Below are 16587 nucleotides of genomic sequence, written 5' to 3' on the forward strand. Positions count from 1 at the left end.
CTGCAGGCAAACCTGGGTTCGGTTTCCCTCTACTTTGGAGGTTAAAATCTGAAGGGAAGCCTGGGGGTGGGCTATTTATACCAGACGTCCTATTGGTGGGGCCTAAAGCACCCAAAAAGGACGTTGGTAGGACATTAAAGTGTCGAAGTTTTCCATAGGAAAAGGCTAAGTTAAAGTTACCAAGGTTTCCCAGCCTAACAACGGGGAAATATTCACAGCATGTGAATCCATGGAAGATCTGAACGATGGAGAAATGGAGTTACATGTAAGAAACTACTCCCTTCTGGCTGGTTCAAGTAGACTGTACCTAATATTTAGAGATTTCAATAGAGGTTTCATGTCAGGAAGTTTTTCCTTTGGTCTGTGTAGATTTGGAGAAGTCGGGAGATATGTAGATTCTATTATTCTGGAAAAGAATGTGAGATCTTTTCTTGGTGGCGAGTAGAATTTGCCGAGCTTGTTGGTGCCGAAGAAAGCTTACAATGAAAGGTCTAGGTGTAGAGTTCTTGTTGGTATATCGGGGTTTGATTCTATGGACACGTTGCAATTCCAGAGGAGGAGAGAAGGTAATACCTAAGGTTGATGGGATCCAGTTAATGAAAAAGCTGATGGGGTCATTACCTTCAATTGTTTCTGGTATTCCATAAAAACTGATATTGTCCCTTCTATTTTTGTCCTCTAACTCGATGGCTTCAGATTCTAGTTGTGCCAATCGAACTTGAATGTTTTCAAGACCTTCTACCCTATCTTCAACATGACCAATTCTCTCTTCCGTCTCCCCGAGCCGACCAGAGAAAGATTTAACTTCACCTTTGAAATGTTTAATATCTTTGTGAATGGTGAGAGAGCGGGAATCCAATGAAGGGATAGAAGAACGAATGTTGCCCAATTCTTTTCGAATTTTCTCCATGCATGCATTGAAAGGTGCATTGGTCGAAAAGGTTGATGTGTATGTGTGGTCCACCATTTTTAAAAGGTAAGTTGAGTACCAATGTGGATATTTAGGAAGGGGGAGCAAAAAGTTTACTTCTTTAAAGTAATGTTGATGAGCACCTTAGTTAGATATAAAATTATTAATATTTTATCTGATTGCTTCAGCTGTAGCACTTTCTTTTTAAAATGAAATAGTATCTGAATTGAACAAAGTACCACGAGTAGAGCAGATTATTTGAATGGGGCATATGAGTATTATATTGATATATATAATATTATTCCAATATTTAAGTTATATATAGTTTATTTCATGAGAAACTCCTTCCTGGATATAGTGCAAAAAAAAAATCAACCGTTCCAAATACCAATGGTTTCAGGCATAACGTGCAGCAGAATTGTAGTACTTTAAATCCATTGAAACTATGAATAGATTTTACTTGGCTTTGTTGTGGAAATAACATGTTTCCTACGAATAGCGGAATGTCTTTACCCGTGTGAGCCCGTCAGCTGATAGGACGCATCGGGAGGTTTCATTACGTGAGGCCGTGGGTGCAGGCCTCACCCCCTCACAACATCTGCATATGATATCTAGCGGGCACCCGCTCGGAGCCTCTTCCGTCACAGCCAAAGCAGCCCCTGAAGGGGAACAAAGAAAATCTCACCCCTAATGAGCTGCTATTCACTTGCCGTTCTACATTCTGTCACCTTCTCTGCCGCTCCGGAGAAGAAACGGGCTGCGTCTCTGAGGATGTTTGACACCATGGGAGCAGGCTTGATGACACGGATACTATCAATATAGCAAAACTTAAAAGTTCAATAAATCTAGGCGTCGGAGCCACGCTGCACAATGCCCCAACGAAAAAAGGTATTTAGAACACGGGATAAGTTACTTTTATAATAAATTGATTCTCTCAAGCTCTCGAACTATGCGACCATCTTCTCTGCCGCTTGGCCACACCCCCGCCAACCCCCACCCCCAAGTTTACTTTTTCTGACATACAGGTAAGAATTTGCTAAGATTTTAAACATCGTTCCCTTACATCTGCGGCATAGTTCGACTACATATAGGACATAAAAATAGCAAACTCATACAACTTTTTCATTACTTTGTAGGTATCTATATGTAAACATTGATGATTGCAAACAGTTGGCATATTGAAGCCTTCAGCCACTAACAATTGGTTGAGAAATTCACAGGAAAATGAAGTAAATGTAAGCTACCAATTTTGACATGAATAGAACATATTACTTAAGAAATCTATGCAATTAATCAAAGAGGAAAATCAATTTTTATTTTCGAACCAAATTCATTTCTACAGAGGATACGTTGTTATAATAGAAAACACTTCATTACTCTGTGGGCCACACCTCTATGATACTCTAATAGAGGCTAAAGAACAGCTCAGAACCGGAAAAGGACATATTATTTTTGTATGGACAATGCAGACAAATTGAAATGCAACAATGAGAAATGTGCTTTGAACTATGTAAATAACAAGACAATTGAAAAGTGACAAACACACTAGCATTAAATGAGTGGCACAACTTCTCTGATCTCCATCGTATCATTACTGTTCTGTATAGACATTAATTTAATTACAACATTCAGAAATGTGGAAACCATACCTGTTAACGCTGGACAATTTGTTACCCAGTGGTTAATGTATTTTCTTGTTCAACTCAATGTTTACTTAAGACCAACAGATGACAAGTGTTTCATCTGTGCTTAAGAAAATTGAAGATTTGCACACAAGTGCACGTGATAAAAACAAAGAAGGGCAAGAACGTTTCATGATTGTGATTTCAACATGCATTCCGAGCCACTAAATGTAGTGGATGGCTACAGTGATGAGGAAGATGTTTCTTGGAATGTCCTAGATCTTCTGTCTGCCCCGTTGAGGTATCCAAAGGGGACTAGGAAGACTTCAGAACAGGTTAGCAAACTAGCCCTTCATACTCTGATCAGAATCAACACCACCAGATAAATCAGGGTCACAGTGGACGATTGCCGGCCGCAAAAATCACAGCTTTGGAGGTCTAGGGGTTGTGTGTGCAGCGCATTCTTCAGATGACAATGTTGACAGCTGAGTCAGGTTGTTCCAGTCTTCATCGATGACCCAATGGTTCTGAAGACCGCCACGCTGGACTCTGGTTAAGGAAGTCGACGAAACGATGTTGTAACACCACAATGTTGGAGGAGCCACAGGATGCCACAGGCACGAATAGGAGTTGAAGTGATCACGCACAGGTCTGCTGGCACAACTCCTGCTTCAGCAACACTCCTCTTCTTGATGAATATCAGCAGAGCCGCGATGTCCAGAGCTCACAAGGAGGCAGCACTGTATTTTTCACGGCAACATGCTATGCAAGGCACAGTCACCAGGACAAGTGTCCAGTTCGGATGCAGTGTGTCTGCAAAAGGCCCATGACTCTTCAGAGCTCCAGGAGAAGGATACTGTTGATACAGGACTTTAGCTGATTAGCCTCACCAGATCAAGGAACAGAGGTTCTGTGCAAGGTCTTCCCTATTGATACCTGATGCCTTGGCAGTAGATGGCTTAGGAAATAACTGTGACAAATCCAATGGTGAGGAGCAGACCTGAATTTAGGGATCCATTGATGTGACCTGTAACAACCAAGGGTGCGGGAGAGAAATACAACCTTGGCACTGGGTTGAGTACAACAAGGACAGACAAAAAGTGTCCACACACTGTGAATCACTCGCGTCCCTTGCACACCTATTAATACTGGAGACCAGTCAAACCTTCTATAGGGGTTTAATTCTTTCACAAATGCTCCGCTAAAAAAACTTCACTTTGACACAAATTATTCAAATTCAAGAAATGATTTCCAAAATATTTCATAGTAGAAAGAAAATATATTCTTTAATCACAAGTTAAAGACGAGAACATTTTCAGTTTGGGGATATTTTCCTTCCTTCAGGAGCAATCAATCCTGCTTTTGTTCTTTTATCTTTTATGTGCATCCATAAAGGACTCTACAATCTGAACTGACATCAATTTTAGTAAGGTATACATACAGTATAATGTGTTATTTCTGTCATGGGATTACTCGTAATCATTCACCTGGTGTAGGTCTGGGATGGGCAGTCCAAGCTGTATGCATATATTTCATGAATTAAGAATGAAATGAAGTGTGTCCTCAGAAGATGATGTGGACCCTAATGATGTTAAATGGGAAGCAGGGGCATCCTGCCCTGGTAGTCCTAAGGCCTGACCTGTGCCCCCAAACGAAGTGCGCTAAGCCAGGGAGTTGGATTTGAAAATACCTCCTACCCCAGTAGTTTGAGCTTAGGTGATCAGCCATCTGAAAAGATCCTATTGTTAGGGGCACCATCTTTCCTTTGCCAGGCACTGAGGCAAATCTGCTATATGCACGTTAAATAGCTGGAACGCTAAAATCCACCCTGCTTTAAGCCTCAACGTGTGTACTTTTAGCGCACTACTTTTTCCCCCAGTACAGACACCGACCTAGGCATCAGTATAAAATGCTACCAGCTATTTCAACATGGTGTCCGGCTTATTGCATGCACAACGTTTCTGCGATGATCTCAACCCATGCCCACCACTAATCTTTCTTTTTCCCATTTTCTGACCAACTTACTCGGTTCACACCTATGTACTCACTTTGTTTTAAATGTGACATAAAAAAGAAATGTTGCTTGTTCCAAACTGGACTATTCAATCTGAACTATTTTGCAGGCACATCGCCTATTCTTCTGGCATTAGTCATCTGTTCCACTTTAAAGGTCATCCATGGCAAGGTTGCAAGTTCCAAGCCAAACGCCTAGCTGTGATACGTTAGTGTAGGTCTGCACGCTGGTGAAAGCTGCATATGGTGTATTGAAGAGCAAGGAATTTAGGAACCGGTTGTATCTGCTACTTCAGAGGCTGAGAACTGTGCACAGTTGTAATCTGTAGTGTATAGTCTGCAAGGAGGTGCACCACACAAGTTTATAGAAGGCATATGGGGGGCGTTGGCATAGCACTTAATCCCAGATTGCTCCCGTTTCAATAATACCAACTTTGCATATCTTCAGAAAGATGAAGGGCTAAATCAGCCCGGCTGGGATTGGAACTTGCAAAGAGTAAGCTTGCCCCAAGTCAAAGGCACGCTTCCTTTCACTTTGAATTGCGTAGGCTTTCAGTTGGGTCGCAGCACCAGTGATACACATGCAGCACTGCCTTTGGGTGTGTTTTGTAAGCCCAGAGGGATGGAAATGGTCTCTTTGGGGGAGCCAGCTACGTGTATGTGGTGCTTTATGCTTGCTTCCATATTCCCAGCTGACCAACTGCAAGTCTTTCACACGCCATTCCTCCCCTATTGCCTCAGTGGGGCTAGGGTGGTGATGACTGTAAATGCTCAAAATATTAAATAAAGTAAATTCCTAATGCATGTTTCTTTTTTTCTGTAGCCTCACCTATAGCTCCTGCTCCCCTTTCAGAGGAAGATGGTCTGGAGGTGGCAGATCCAGCCAATGTAGTGATGGAGTCTGATACCGAGGCCGCAGAGGCTGTTGATCGGTAAGGTGTTGGGCCTAGGAACTGGGACTGTGTATCTGCTATAGAAGTATCTATGAGCCCCTATGTCACCAGTTGCTTCTAGTCTCTGCTTTGCACTTCTGCCTTTGGCACTGGCCCTCTACTCTGCATACCCACCCATATGAAAAGTGTCTGGTCATTACTGCAGCTACTGCAATAATATTGAAACTGAATTGAACCCTGAGCAGCGCAGGAGGCCACTAGCGGTCAGGCAAGTCCTCGACCAAGTCAGTTTGAACGTCAACACGAAGGTCATGAGCCTGCGTTGGCAGTATGGGTGAGCGAATTGTGGCCTCTTTCAGTGCTTAAATGGTAGTTGTTTGCCACTCATTGCCTTAGACTAAATTTGAATAGGATGCAGTGCGTTAGCAAATATATTATTTTAACCGTCAGTCAGTCATCAGCTCATCACACAAGCAAACCACAGTGTGCACGGGCCACATGTCTCTCCATTCCGAGCAGCTCATGTTATTCGTGAACATGATGGCCCACGCTAGCATGGCTGTGCTAGTTATTCATTTTCACAAATAACAATGAGTTCCATTTCCTACCTTCCTGACATCATCAGTGCTACTCCACTCATGTTACCAGAAGCACTGCCCAGCAGGTTACGTTTACGTGACTTGGGTATGTGGTGCAGGCAGGAGTGGTACCAGGGGAAATTAACTAGTTCAGTATGAATGCGGGCACAAACGCAGAGCGCTTTGAAACACAATTTCTCCAGCATGGGGTCTGGCATGGATTCACATGCTCATGAACATTCCCCGTCATCAGGCCGAGAATCCTCGGTATAGAAAAAAATCAGTATCAGTTTCGTTTCTGATCTGTCTTTCTTAGTAGTAACCAATCACTGGTCTCTGGGTCATACTGCCCCCAGCCAATGACTGCCCTCTCCCTAAGCCCCACTTCTGGCAGCCATCCTCAGATTTTTACCGCACGTTCAAGTGTTGGTAGTCCTCGTGCTGTAGCTCTCGAGCTTTTGCTGCGTTTTCGTGCTTTTTCAGTAGATTTTTCTAATTTTTCGGTTAATTAGAGCCTCAAGCTCCACCGTTTCTACATCCGATCAACGGGGATCCGTTTTGGAGTTTTCTACGCCCCTCAAGGGTCAAGATTTCATCGAGTTACGCTTTTGGAGGATTCCAGAAGTTCTGAGGCCTACCCCGGACATGGCCCAGGAGAAAGGAAGCTCGACGCCCGGGAAGCTGTTCAGGACCTGCCCTGGATGCCAGCTTCAGAATGTTTTCAAGGAGGACGAGCATTCGTTATGCCTATACTGTCTCCATGAGGACAAGACGCACACGGAGAAGGACTGTGCATTTTGTGGGAACATGTCGGAGCGGATCATGAAGGATCGCCACCTCTGTCTCGCCAACTGGCTGGAAGGGAAGAGCCTGTCCTGCGAGAAGAAGAAAAAGAAGTCTGAGCGGTCTTCTAAGTTCTGTGAGGGTGCCCCGGCGACGTGGGCCCAACAAAAGGCCAAGCTGCGCGGGCACCGGGAGCGCCGAACGGTCGGGCTCCTTGGCTGCCAGGCAGGGCGAATCCTCCCCTGCGCCATCAACCACGAGCCAACGCTCTGGCTCGGGTAAGAAGAAGTCCGAGAACCCGGCGAAGCTTCTGGTGAGGCCCCGGTCGATCTCGAAGATTCCAGCAGAGGGGGAGCGAGGCTCAGACCCTCCCCCCAAGGTGAAGGCCCCAGGCGTACAGAAGGTGAAGATGGCCTTAATTCACCCTGCTAACACCTCGATTGAGGATGTCGCAGCGGCCCTGGCTCAGCCTGTGGACGCTACGCCAGTGGAGGTGACCTCAGGACCCAGAGTCTCCCTGCCACCGCGGAGGGAGTCGTCTTTCAGGCCCATTGAGATGACCCCCACAAAGTCCTCGTTGGAAAAGGTGGGGGAGGGGCAGGTGGCCATCGTGGATACGGACACGACCTCTGAAGAAGAGCTCATCGAAGTCGTGGAAGAGGCCCAGCCCATCGGGAGGGATCCCACGAGGTTCCTCAAGAGCCCTCGCGCCCGTTGTTTCCGACACTTCGGCCGCCATTTTGTCAGCAATTCAGTCCTTATGTTCGGAGATAAGGACAAGGTTGCCCCTCCCCCCCAACGGAGGTACCTGAGCCAGACCCGACGAGGGAACCGGAGCCAGGATCTTTGGAAAGTCCACCTCTCCCACCTCTGTGGCCTGCTCTGCCTTCCCCCCGGTCTACTACCCACGGGGATGATACAGGCACGGACACGGCTACGACAGGTACAGATGACGATGGAGGCGACGACGGGACGTGTCCCCCGTCGCCCCCTGCTCGGGCGTCCCCGCCGGACGAGATTGGATCCTTTCATGCCATGATTTCCAGGGCATCCAAGCTCTTCCAGCTCTGCCCAGAAGAGAAGAAGGAAGGAAGGGTTCCTTTGCCAACGGCGCGAGGCTAAAAGGAAGACTGTCCTCGCCGTACCTCTTCTTGATGACATCTGGGATGAGGGGCTCGACCCTCCTCAAGAACCCTGCCACGGCGCCGGCAAAGAAGGACCGGTATGAGAAGAAGTATCGGTCCCCGACGCTGCCCCCTTGTGCCTTCAGGTGCAAGCTACCCTGGATTTGGTCATCTCGGCGGCGGCAAAGAAGAATGCTGGGGGGGGCATCGGCCTCGACATCAACTTCCCTGCCGGACGGCGAGGGCAGGAAGCTGGACACGATGGGACTAGTCATCTCATCCGCAGCGACGACTATCAAAGCCAAAGACGACTATCAAAGCCCGCTACGACAGTGTCAGAAATCCGGGAACCTGGTTCCGCGTTGACCCGTCGTGAAGAATATATTTCTTCCTACCAATGTGATTCTCAGGAGTACGAAAGGACAGTCTAAGAATCCAATTGATCGGAAGATGGTGTAGAGTCGTTGGGATCGTAGAGCTGAGCGGCCCGCAACTTCCCGGTAGATGATGGTTCCAGGTTCCAGCCAACGACTGCAGAATATTATACTGATTACAATCAAATACACCCCTTTCAAGAGAACACGTAACAAAATCTCAACAGACTAACCTGCAGAAAACGGTTTAACCAGAAGTGTTTCATGCAAGAATGTCCTCTATACTGGGGTACTCTGGAGACCAGAAGAAGAGAAAAGACAATCAGTACCAGAGAATGAGTGGAAGAAATAATGGTAAGGAAAGGTAGGTTTCTTACCCTTTTTTCCCTGGAAGTGAACGTCCCTGGCAAAGTCCTTCTTCTTTCCTGTAGGAACAGTGTGATGGTATCTGCCCTCTGTTCGGTGGACCAAACAATCCAAGGTGTAAGAAGTCACTAGTCCAGCAACCACCTATTCCCGCCGGCACGAGGACGCCTAAAAGGTGCTCAGGAAGTCTCTAGTCCAGCACCAAGCCTGTACCCGCCGGCACGAGGACGCCTACAGCACCCTGGGGAAGGACAGGGAAGGGATTGGAGAGGGAAAAGGAAGGAAGGAAAGAACGAAGGTAAGAGGTCTCCCAAGCTTCGAGGTCCGATTTCGACAAAACCAAATCACTAGGCAAGAATAATCCATAAACAATCCGAGGTCAAGATACAAGAACAGGTAAGGATAATCCAAGAGCAATCCAGTAAACGTAATCCGAGATCAAACAAAACCACTAAATCTGAGCAAGAAAAAACCGCTGTCACTATTGGATCAGAAGCAGCGAGAAGTGGGCGCCAGATCATTAAGTACTTGAAGTACCGGCACCAAGATGGTCACGTGACCCAACACGTTTTCTATCACGTGGAAGATGCTGCGTCCACTGACGTAGTCTCCATGGCAACTTCCACGTGAGGCGTCGGGAACGCAGTTCCCGACGCAAATGTGTTCCGTGCGTAGAGCGTGGATACCGCAAGCCCGCCTTCTGTATGGTGGTATAACGGGACAGAAGCTTTTGGTGAGGATGAGACACGTGAACCGCAGGGGTGATACAAGACCTGGAGCGTTTTCTGACAGTATCCTCCCCCAAAGGACCCCCATGCCCCCGAGAGGCCAAAAATTGGGAAACCAACAACGGGGCATGCACATTCTGCTCCGGTTCCCATGTCCGTTCTTCCGGACCGTAACCCTTCCAGTCCACTAAGAAATACCTGGTACCACGAGAAACCCTGGTATCAAGAATGGAATTGACCTCATACTCCTCCACCCCTTGAACCAATATCGGAGACGGAGAAGCCGGTATCCTGGTGCTGTCTACACAAGGCTTAACCATGGACACATGGAAAACCGGATGTATCTTCCAAGAGTGCGGAAGTTCTAATTTGACCACCAATGGACTCAAGACGTCCTTTATAACATAAGGACCTACAAAACGTGGCAACAAGCATCGTCGACCTGGAATGCGTAGGTTCTTAGTGGACAACCATACCCGTGTACCTGGAATGTAGACGGGTGCAGGACGGCGATTCCGATCCGCGTACTTCTTCGCCTGTTCTTGTGCTTGTTTCAGATGTTCCAGCACCCTATCACGGACCAGAGACAAATCTTTGATACAAGATTGAACTGCCGGACAATCCTCAGGTAGATTCCAATCAAGAGGAAGGGTGCGTGGGTGTTGCCCATACAAGGCATAGAATGGCGATGTTCCCGTTGATGAATGGCTGGAATTATTATACGCGAATTCCGCCAAAGGAAGAACTGCTAGCCAGGATTCCTGATGTTGAAGGATGAGACACCTGAGGTACTGCTCCATGGTAGCGTTAACCCGCTCTGTTTGACCATCCGTCTGGGGATGGAACGCTGTGGAACACCGTTCATCTACCCCCAAAGAGAACATTAGATGCCTCCAAAAACGCGACGTGAACTGGGACCCCCTGTCAGAAACCACAATCTCAGGCAACCCAAAAAACCTGAAAACATGTCGCAAGAACAACTCTGCCAGCTTAGCAGCTGATGGCAGGCCTTGGCAAGGCACAAAGAGAGACATTTTAGAAAAGCTGTCAACCACCACCCATATGGTATCAAACCCATCAATCAAAGGCAACTCCACCACAAAGTCCATGGTAATCATCGCCCAAGGTCTGGCTGGCACTGGTAATGGTTGTAATAACCCCATAGGTTTCGCTGAATGGGACTTACACTGGGCACAGATGGCGCAGGTCAAGATATATTGCGAGACGTCTCTTCGCATGGAAGGCCACCAACACCAGCGTTTGAGGAGTTCAAGAGTTTTCTGGGAACCAGGATGCGCTGCGATAGCAGCGTCATGACACAAAGAAATAGCTGTACACCGGGTATCCTGATCAGGCATATAAACTCGACCCTGGACATAAGGAAGACCATGCAGAATATCCATGTTATAGTCTGCCAGTTCTGTGGGCTCTTTATCAACCCAGTTCTGGAGCGTTGACTTCAAAGTGGGTTGTAGAACACAACTACAGACCACTTGTGTAGGTAATAACAAAGACCCATCCTGTGGACGTGAACCATCATTACCCAGGCTTCTGGATAGCGCGTCCGCCTTGGAATTCAAGACACCTGGGCGGTAAGTCAAACTAAAGTTGTACATGGAAAAGAATTCATGCCAACGGGCATGTCTCGCAGTGGTGCACGTCAGGGACTGCAACGCCAACAGGTTTCTGTGGTCAGTAAAAACCTGGACCGGTAATTCCGTCCCAAGGAGATGATGACGCCAGATCATAAATGCGTCTCTTACGGCCAACAATTCCCGTTCAGTAACGGTGTAGTTACGTTCATAGGGCGTTAATTTGCGCGAATGATAGGCGACTGGATGCAACTCCTTGGTATCAGCGCAGGTTTGGGACAAGACAGCCCCTACCGCGACATCCGAAGCATCAGCTTCGACAACGAATGGACGTTTGACATTTGGGTGTAGCAACACCGGGGCTGTAGTGAACGCGGCTTTTAAAGACTCAAACGCTATTTGGGCGTTATCGTTCCATAAATAAGGTTTCTTGTTACTGGTCAATTCGGTGAGGGGTGCAGCAATCGAAGAGAATTGTCTAATGAACCGCCTGTAAAAGTTCGAAAACCCCAGAAATGATTGTAACTCCTTCCTTGAAGTTGGTACAGGCCAGTTTAAGACAGCTTTCACCTTATTGCTACTCATCTGCACTCCTTTATTGGTGATGTCATATCCAAGGAACTCGACCTCACTCGCATGGAATACACATTTTTCCAGTTTGACAAAAAGACGATGCTCCCGCAAGCGTTGTAAGACTTGTGAAACATGACGTACATGATCTTCCATGGATGGAGAATAGATGAGTATATCATCTAAATAGACAATAACGAATCTGTCGATCATGTCGCGTAGAACGTCGTTGATGAAATTCTGGAATGTGGCCGGGGCATTGCAAAGCCCGAATGGCATCACCAAATACTCGAATAGGCCATATCGTGTCTTAAAGGCTGTTTTCCACTCATCCCCTCGACGTATCCGGACCAAATTGTACGCACCCCTTAGATCTAATTTGGTGAAGAATTCTGAAGACCCTAACTGATCCAGCAAGACAGAAATCAACGGGATCGGGTATTGATTACGGATAGTACCTGCATTGAGTTCCCGATAATCAATACAAGGTCTTAAGTCCCCCTCCTTCTTGGGTACAAAAAAGAGCGGTGAAGCAAATGGAGAGTGAGAAGGCCGAATAAAACCTAACTCGAGGGCTTTATCCAAATATTCTTTAAGGACGACTTCTTCCTTTTGTGTAAGGGAATAGATACGTCCCGAAGGTGTCTTGGCATCCGGTTTGAGAACAATGGGGCAATCATAGGGCCGATGAGGCGGCAGGATCTCTGCTTTCCCCTTGTCAAAGACGTCCTTATAACTTGTGTATTCGACAGGTAATACGGTGTTAACAACAGCTCCGATTGTAACCACAGAGTTCAACAACGCCCGACTAGGAGCTTCAGGTACTTCATACATGGACTCTAGGGAACTGCAGGATCGAGGGCGTTGCTGAGCACTGAAAGCGATAACCCCGGTCTCCCAGTTAACGACCGGGTTATGAAGCTTGAGCCACGGTAAACCCAGGATGAGTTTGTATTGCGGTGCCATAATGACGTCAAATGTGATGATTTCCGAATGCTCGGCGCCAATAGTTAACAACAACGGAATGGTATGTTCAGTAACAAGCCCCGAAAGTAGGGTTGAACCGTCAACCGCATTGACTACCTCCGGAACACTTTTTGACAACAAGGGAATACCCCATTTCCGAACGTATTGGGCATCAATGTAGTTACCGGTTGCCCCTGAGTCAAGAACAGCTGCAGAACTCCAAGGAGTGACCTGATCGTAACTCAACATGACGTCAATGTAAAAAGGCGTGGACAACGAGGAACCCTGCAGGGAAGAGCTCGGCGTAGGGGTTCCTTCTACGACCGGGCCTTGGCGTTTCCCGACTTGCGGGGTCTCTTTGGACATGCACTAAGCAGATGAGTAGAGGAACCACAATAAAAGCACAGATTGTTCCGTCTACGATGTTCTCGTTCTTCTGTCGTTAGCGGGCCCCTAACTGCCCCAATTTGCATAGGCTCGTCACCGCCAGAAACAGGGATTGGGGATATAGTGGTATTGACCGTAATCATTCTCTTCTCCCCCTTTCTTTCGGTACGTCGGGCATCAATCTGGAGTACTAGATCCAAGAAATCAGAAAAGGACGTAGGAACCACCGGAACCGTAGCTATGGTATCCTTTAACGTATCCGACAGCCCTTTATAGAACAGAGCGGCTTTCTTATCTTCCGGCCAACCAGTTTCAGCCACCAACTGATTGAACTTAGCCAAATACGATAATAAAGGAGTGTCCCCCTGACGGAGATTCAGCAATTCCAGATCCGTGGCCTGAGTCTTGTAGCGAGTATCAAACACCCTCGTCATAGCACTGATCAATGCATCGCAGTCGAACAACAGCGGACTGCCTTGTTCCAACAAAGGATTCGCCCAAACCGCGGCCATACCTCCAAGGTTAGATAAGACAAAGGCTGCTTTAGTAGTCGCATCAGGAAACGAGGTAGGCCGACACAAGAAATGCAGTCTGCATTGGTTAATGAATGTCCGAAAGGATTTTGGATCCCCAGTAAACCTTTCTGGGGGAGCAAGCGGGAACTGAGCGGCCATGTACACATGCGTAGAATCAGGTCTGACCGAAGGCCCTGCCTGACCTGAAGCGGAAGCGGAGGCCAAAGATGGTATTCCTGTAACCACTTCCCTGATACCGGCTTGCATTTCATCAATGCGCCGGTGGGTGTCAGCCTGGGTGGCCGTCATATCGGCACGTAGGTCGGCCACTAACTGAACCAAAACGGCCAACGGGTCATTCGCGGCATCCATAATAAGGCTTCTGATTCTGTCAGAAATCCGGGAACCTGGTTCCGCGTTGACCCGTCGTGAAGAATATATTTCTTCCTACCAATGTGATTCTCAGGAGTACGAAAGGACAGTCTAAGAATCCAATTGATCGGAAGATGGTGTAGAGTCGTTGGGATCGTAGAGCTGAGCGGCCCGCAACTTCCCGGTAGATGATGGTTCCAGGTTCCAGCCAACGACTGCAGAATATTATACTGATTACAATCAAATACACCCCTTTCAAGAGAACACGTAACAAAATCTCAACAGACTAACCTGCAGAAAACGGTTTAACCAGAAGTGTTTCATGCAAGAATGTCCTCTATACTGGGGTACTCTGGAGACCAGAAGAAGAGAAAAGACAATCAGTACCAGAGAATGAGTGGAAGAAATAATGGTAAGGAAAGGTAGGTTTCTTACCCTTTTTTCCCTGGAAGTGAACGTCCCTGGCAAAGTCCTTCTTCTTTCCTGTAGGAACAGTGTGATGGTATCTGCCCTCTGTTCGGTGGACCAAACAATCCAAGGTGTAAGAAGTCACTAGTCCAGCAACCACCTATTCCCGCCGGCACGAGGACGCCTAAAAGGTGCTCAGGAAGTCTCTAGTCCAGCACCAAGCCTGTACCCGCCGGCACGAGGACGCCTACAGCACCCTGGGGAAGGACAGGGAAGGGATTGGAGAGGGAAAAGGAAGGAAGGAAAGAACGAAGGTAAGAGGTCTCCCAAGCTTCGAGGTCCGATTTCGACAAAACCAAATCACTAGGCAAGAATAATCCATAAACAATCCGAGGTCAAGATACAAGAACAGGTAAGGATAATCCAAGAGCAATCCAGTAAACGTAATCCGAGATCAAACAAAACCACTAAATCTGAGCAAGAAAAAACCGCTGTCACTATTGGATCAGAAGCAGCGAGAAGTGGGCGCCAGATCATTAAGTACTTGAAGTACCGGCACCAAGATGGTCACGTGACCCAACACGTTTTCTATCACGTGGAAGATGCTGCGTCCACTGACGTAGTCTCCATGGCAACTTCCACGTGAGGCGTCGGGAACGCAGTTCCCGACGCAAATGTGTTCCGTGCGTAGAGCGTGGATACCGCAAGCCCGCCTTCTGTATGGTGGTATAACGGGACAGAAGCTTTTGGTGAGGATGAGACACGTGAACCGCAGGGGTGATACAAGACCTGGAGCGTTTTCTGACAGACAGGGGGATGTGGTTCAAAATCGCCCCTCTGTTGGACTTCCTTCCGGACGCCAAAAGGGCTGAGGCCCTTGAAATCCTACAGGAAGGTGAGATTGCTTCGGACCACGCCATCACAGTGGCAACGGACATCGCCGACACCGGTTTCTGTCAGTTGGGCAACAGCGTTTGCCTGAGACGACGAGGATGGCTCAAGGCGACGGATTTCTGCCAGGACGTACAAACCAAGGTTTTGGACATGCCCTTCGACGGGAACAACCTGTTTGGGAAGGCGGTTGATGAGTCCCTTCAGGCCATCAAGACAGACACGGAGACTGCCCGGGCACTGGGAGTGCTCCAACGACGACAGCCATCCTTTCGGAGCTCCTGAGGCAGACATGGTGCCTCCAAGGGATCCGGCAGTGGCTCCTCCACGTACCGCCAAGCGGCAAGATCTTCGTCCCAGGAAGCCTACAGGGGACGCGGCAAGTCAGGTGGTGCCTGTCGTCGTCGACAGGGAGGTCAAGGAGGCAAGGCGGCCTCCAAACAAGATTGAACCGACTGTGGGGTCGGGCCCCCGCCAAAGCACCCCAGTGGGAAGCCGGCTGGCGAGGTTCGTCAGCGTGTGCGAGTCCATCTCCACCGACCGTTGGGTGCTGGACTCCCTGGCCCAAGGGCACGCCCTCGAGTTTCAGAAGAAGCCTTGCGTTCCACCCGTGGCCAGGAAGGAAAATCACATCCCTCAACTACTGTTGGAAGTAAGGGCGATGCTCAAGAAGGGTGCCATCGAGCTCGTCCCAAAGAGGCTTCGGGGCTCCGGAGTTTACTCAAGGTACTTCCTCATAAAAAAGAATACAGGAGGATGGCGCCCCATCCTGGAGCTGCGACGACTGAACAAGTACATCAAGACACAGAAGTTCCGGATGGTCACCCTCCAGGACGTGCTGGGACAGCTGGAGGAGGGCGATTTCCTGTCGTCGTTGGACTTGGAGGATGCGTACTTCCACATCCCCAATCTAAAAAGACACCGAAAGTTCCTCAGGTTCGTGGTCCAAGGGCGGCACTTCCAGTTCCAGGCCCTCCCGTTCGGATTGAAGTCGGCACCCAGGGTGTTCACCAAGTGCCTCGCACTGGTGGCGGCGCGGCTGCGCCTACAGGGGATCCACGTCTACCCCTACCTGGACGACTGGCTCATCCGGGCAAGGACAAGGGAGCTCGCTGTGGAGCACACTGCAAAGACCATCCAGCTGCTCACGGACCTGGGATTCTCCATCAACTTTCCAAAATCCCACCTGGTTCCGTCGCAAGTCGCCCTGTTTCTGGGAGCCAAGCTCGACACAGCGGCGTGGCTGGCCTCGCCGTCGGAGGAAAAGACCAGGACCATTCTGGGCAAGGTGCAGCGTCTGCTGGCCACGGACATGGCCAGGGCAAGATCTATCAAGTCCCTTGTCGGGATGATGTCCTCCTGCATTTATCTGGTGCGCCTTTGCAGGCTTCGGATGCGCCGCTTACAAGAGTTCCTCGACGCCCGCTGGGTCCAGTCGATGGGCAGCTTCGAGGACAGGATCCCTCTCAGCGAAACGTTCCGTCAGGTGATCCAG

The 16587-nt window shown here is 48.5% G+C and overlaps 1 protein-coding gene across 3 annotated transcripts in view; it reads left to right on the forward strand.

The window, feature by feature from the left end:
- TIMELESS (timeless circadian regulator) overlaps window positions 1-16587 on the forward strand; it is a 1506051-nt gene that overhangs the window by 1435513 nt on the left and 53951 nt on the right. For all 3 annotated transcript variants that reach the window (XM_069653695.1, XM_069653693.1, XM_069653694.1), the window contains one exon: window positions 5369-5477. In XM_069653695.1, coding sequence (XP_069509796.1) covers window positions 5369-5477 — 109 coding nt within the window. The remainder of the gene's footprint in view (window positions 1-5368; window positions 5478-16587) is intronic.

The sequence above is a fragment of the Ambystoma mexicanum genome, chromosome 3q, assembly GCF_040938575.1.
Source record: "Ambystoma mexicanum isolate Mex_15411 chromosome 3q, UKY_AmexF1_1, whole genome shotgun sequence".
NCBI lineage: Eukaryota > Metazoa > Chordata > Amphibia > Caudata > Ambystomatidae > Ambystoma > Ambystoma mexicanum.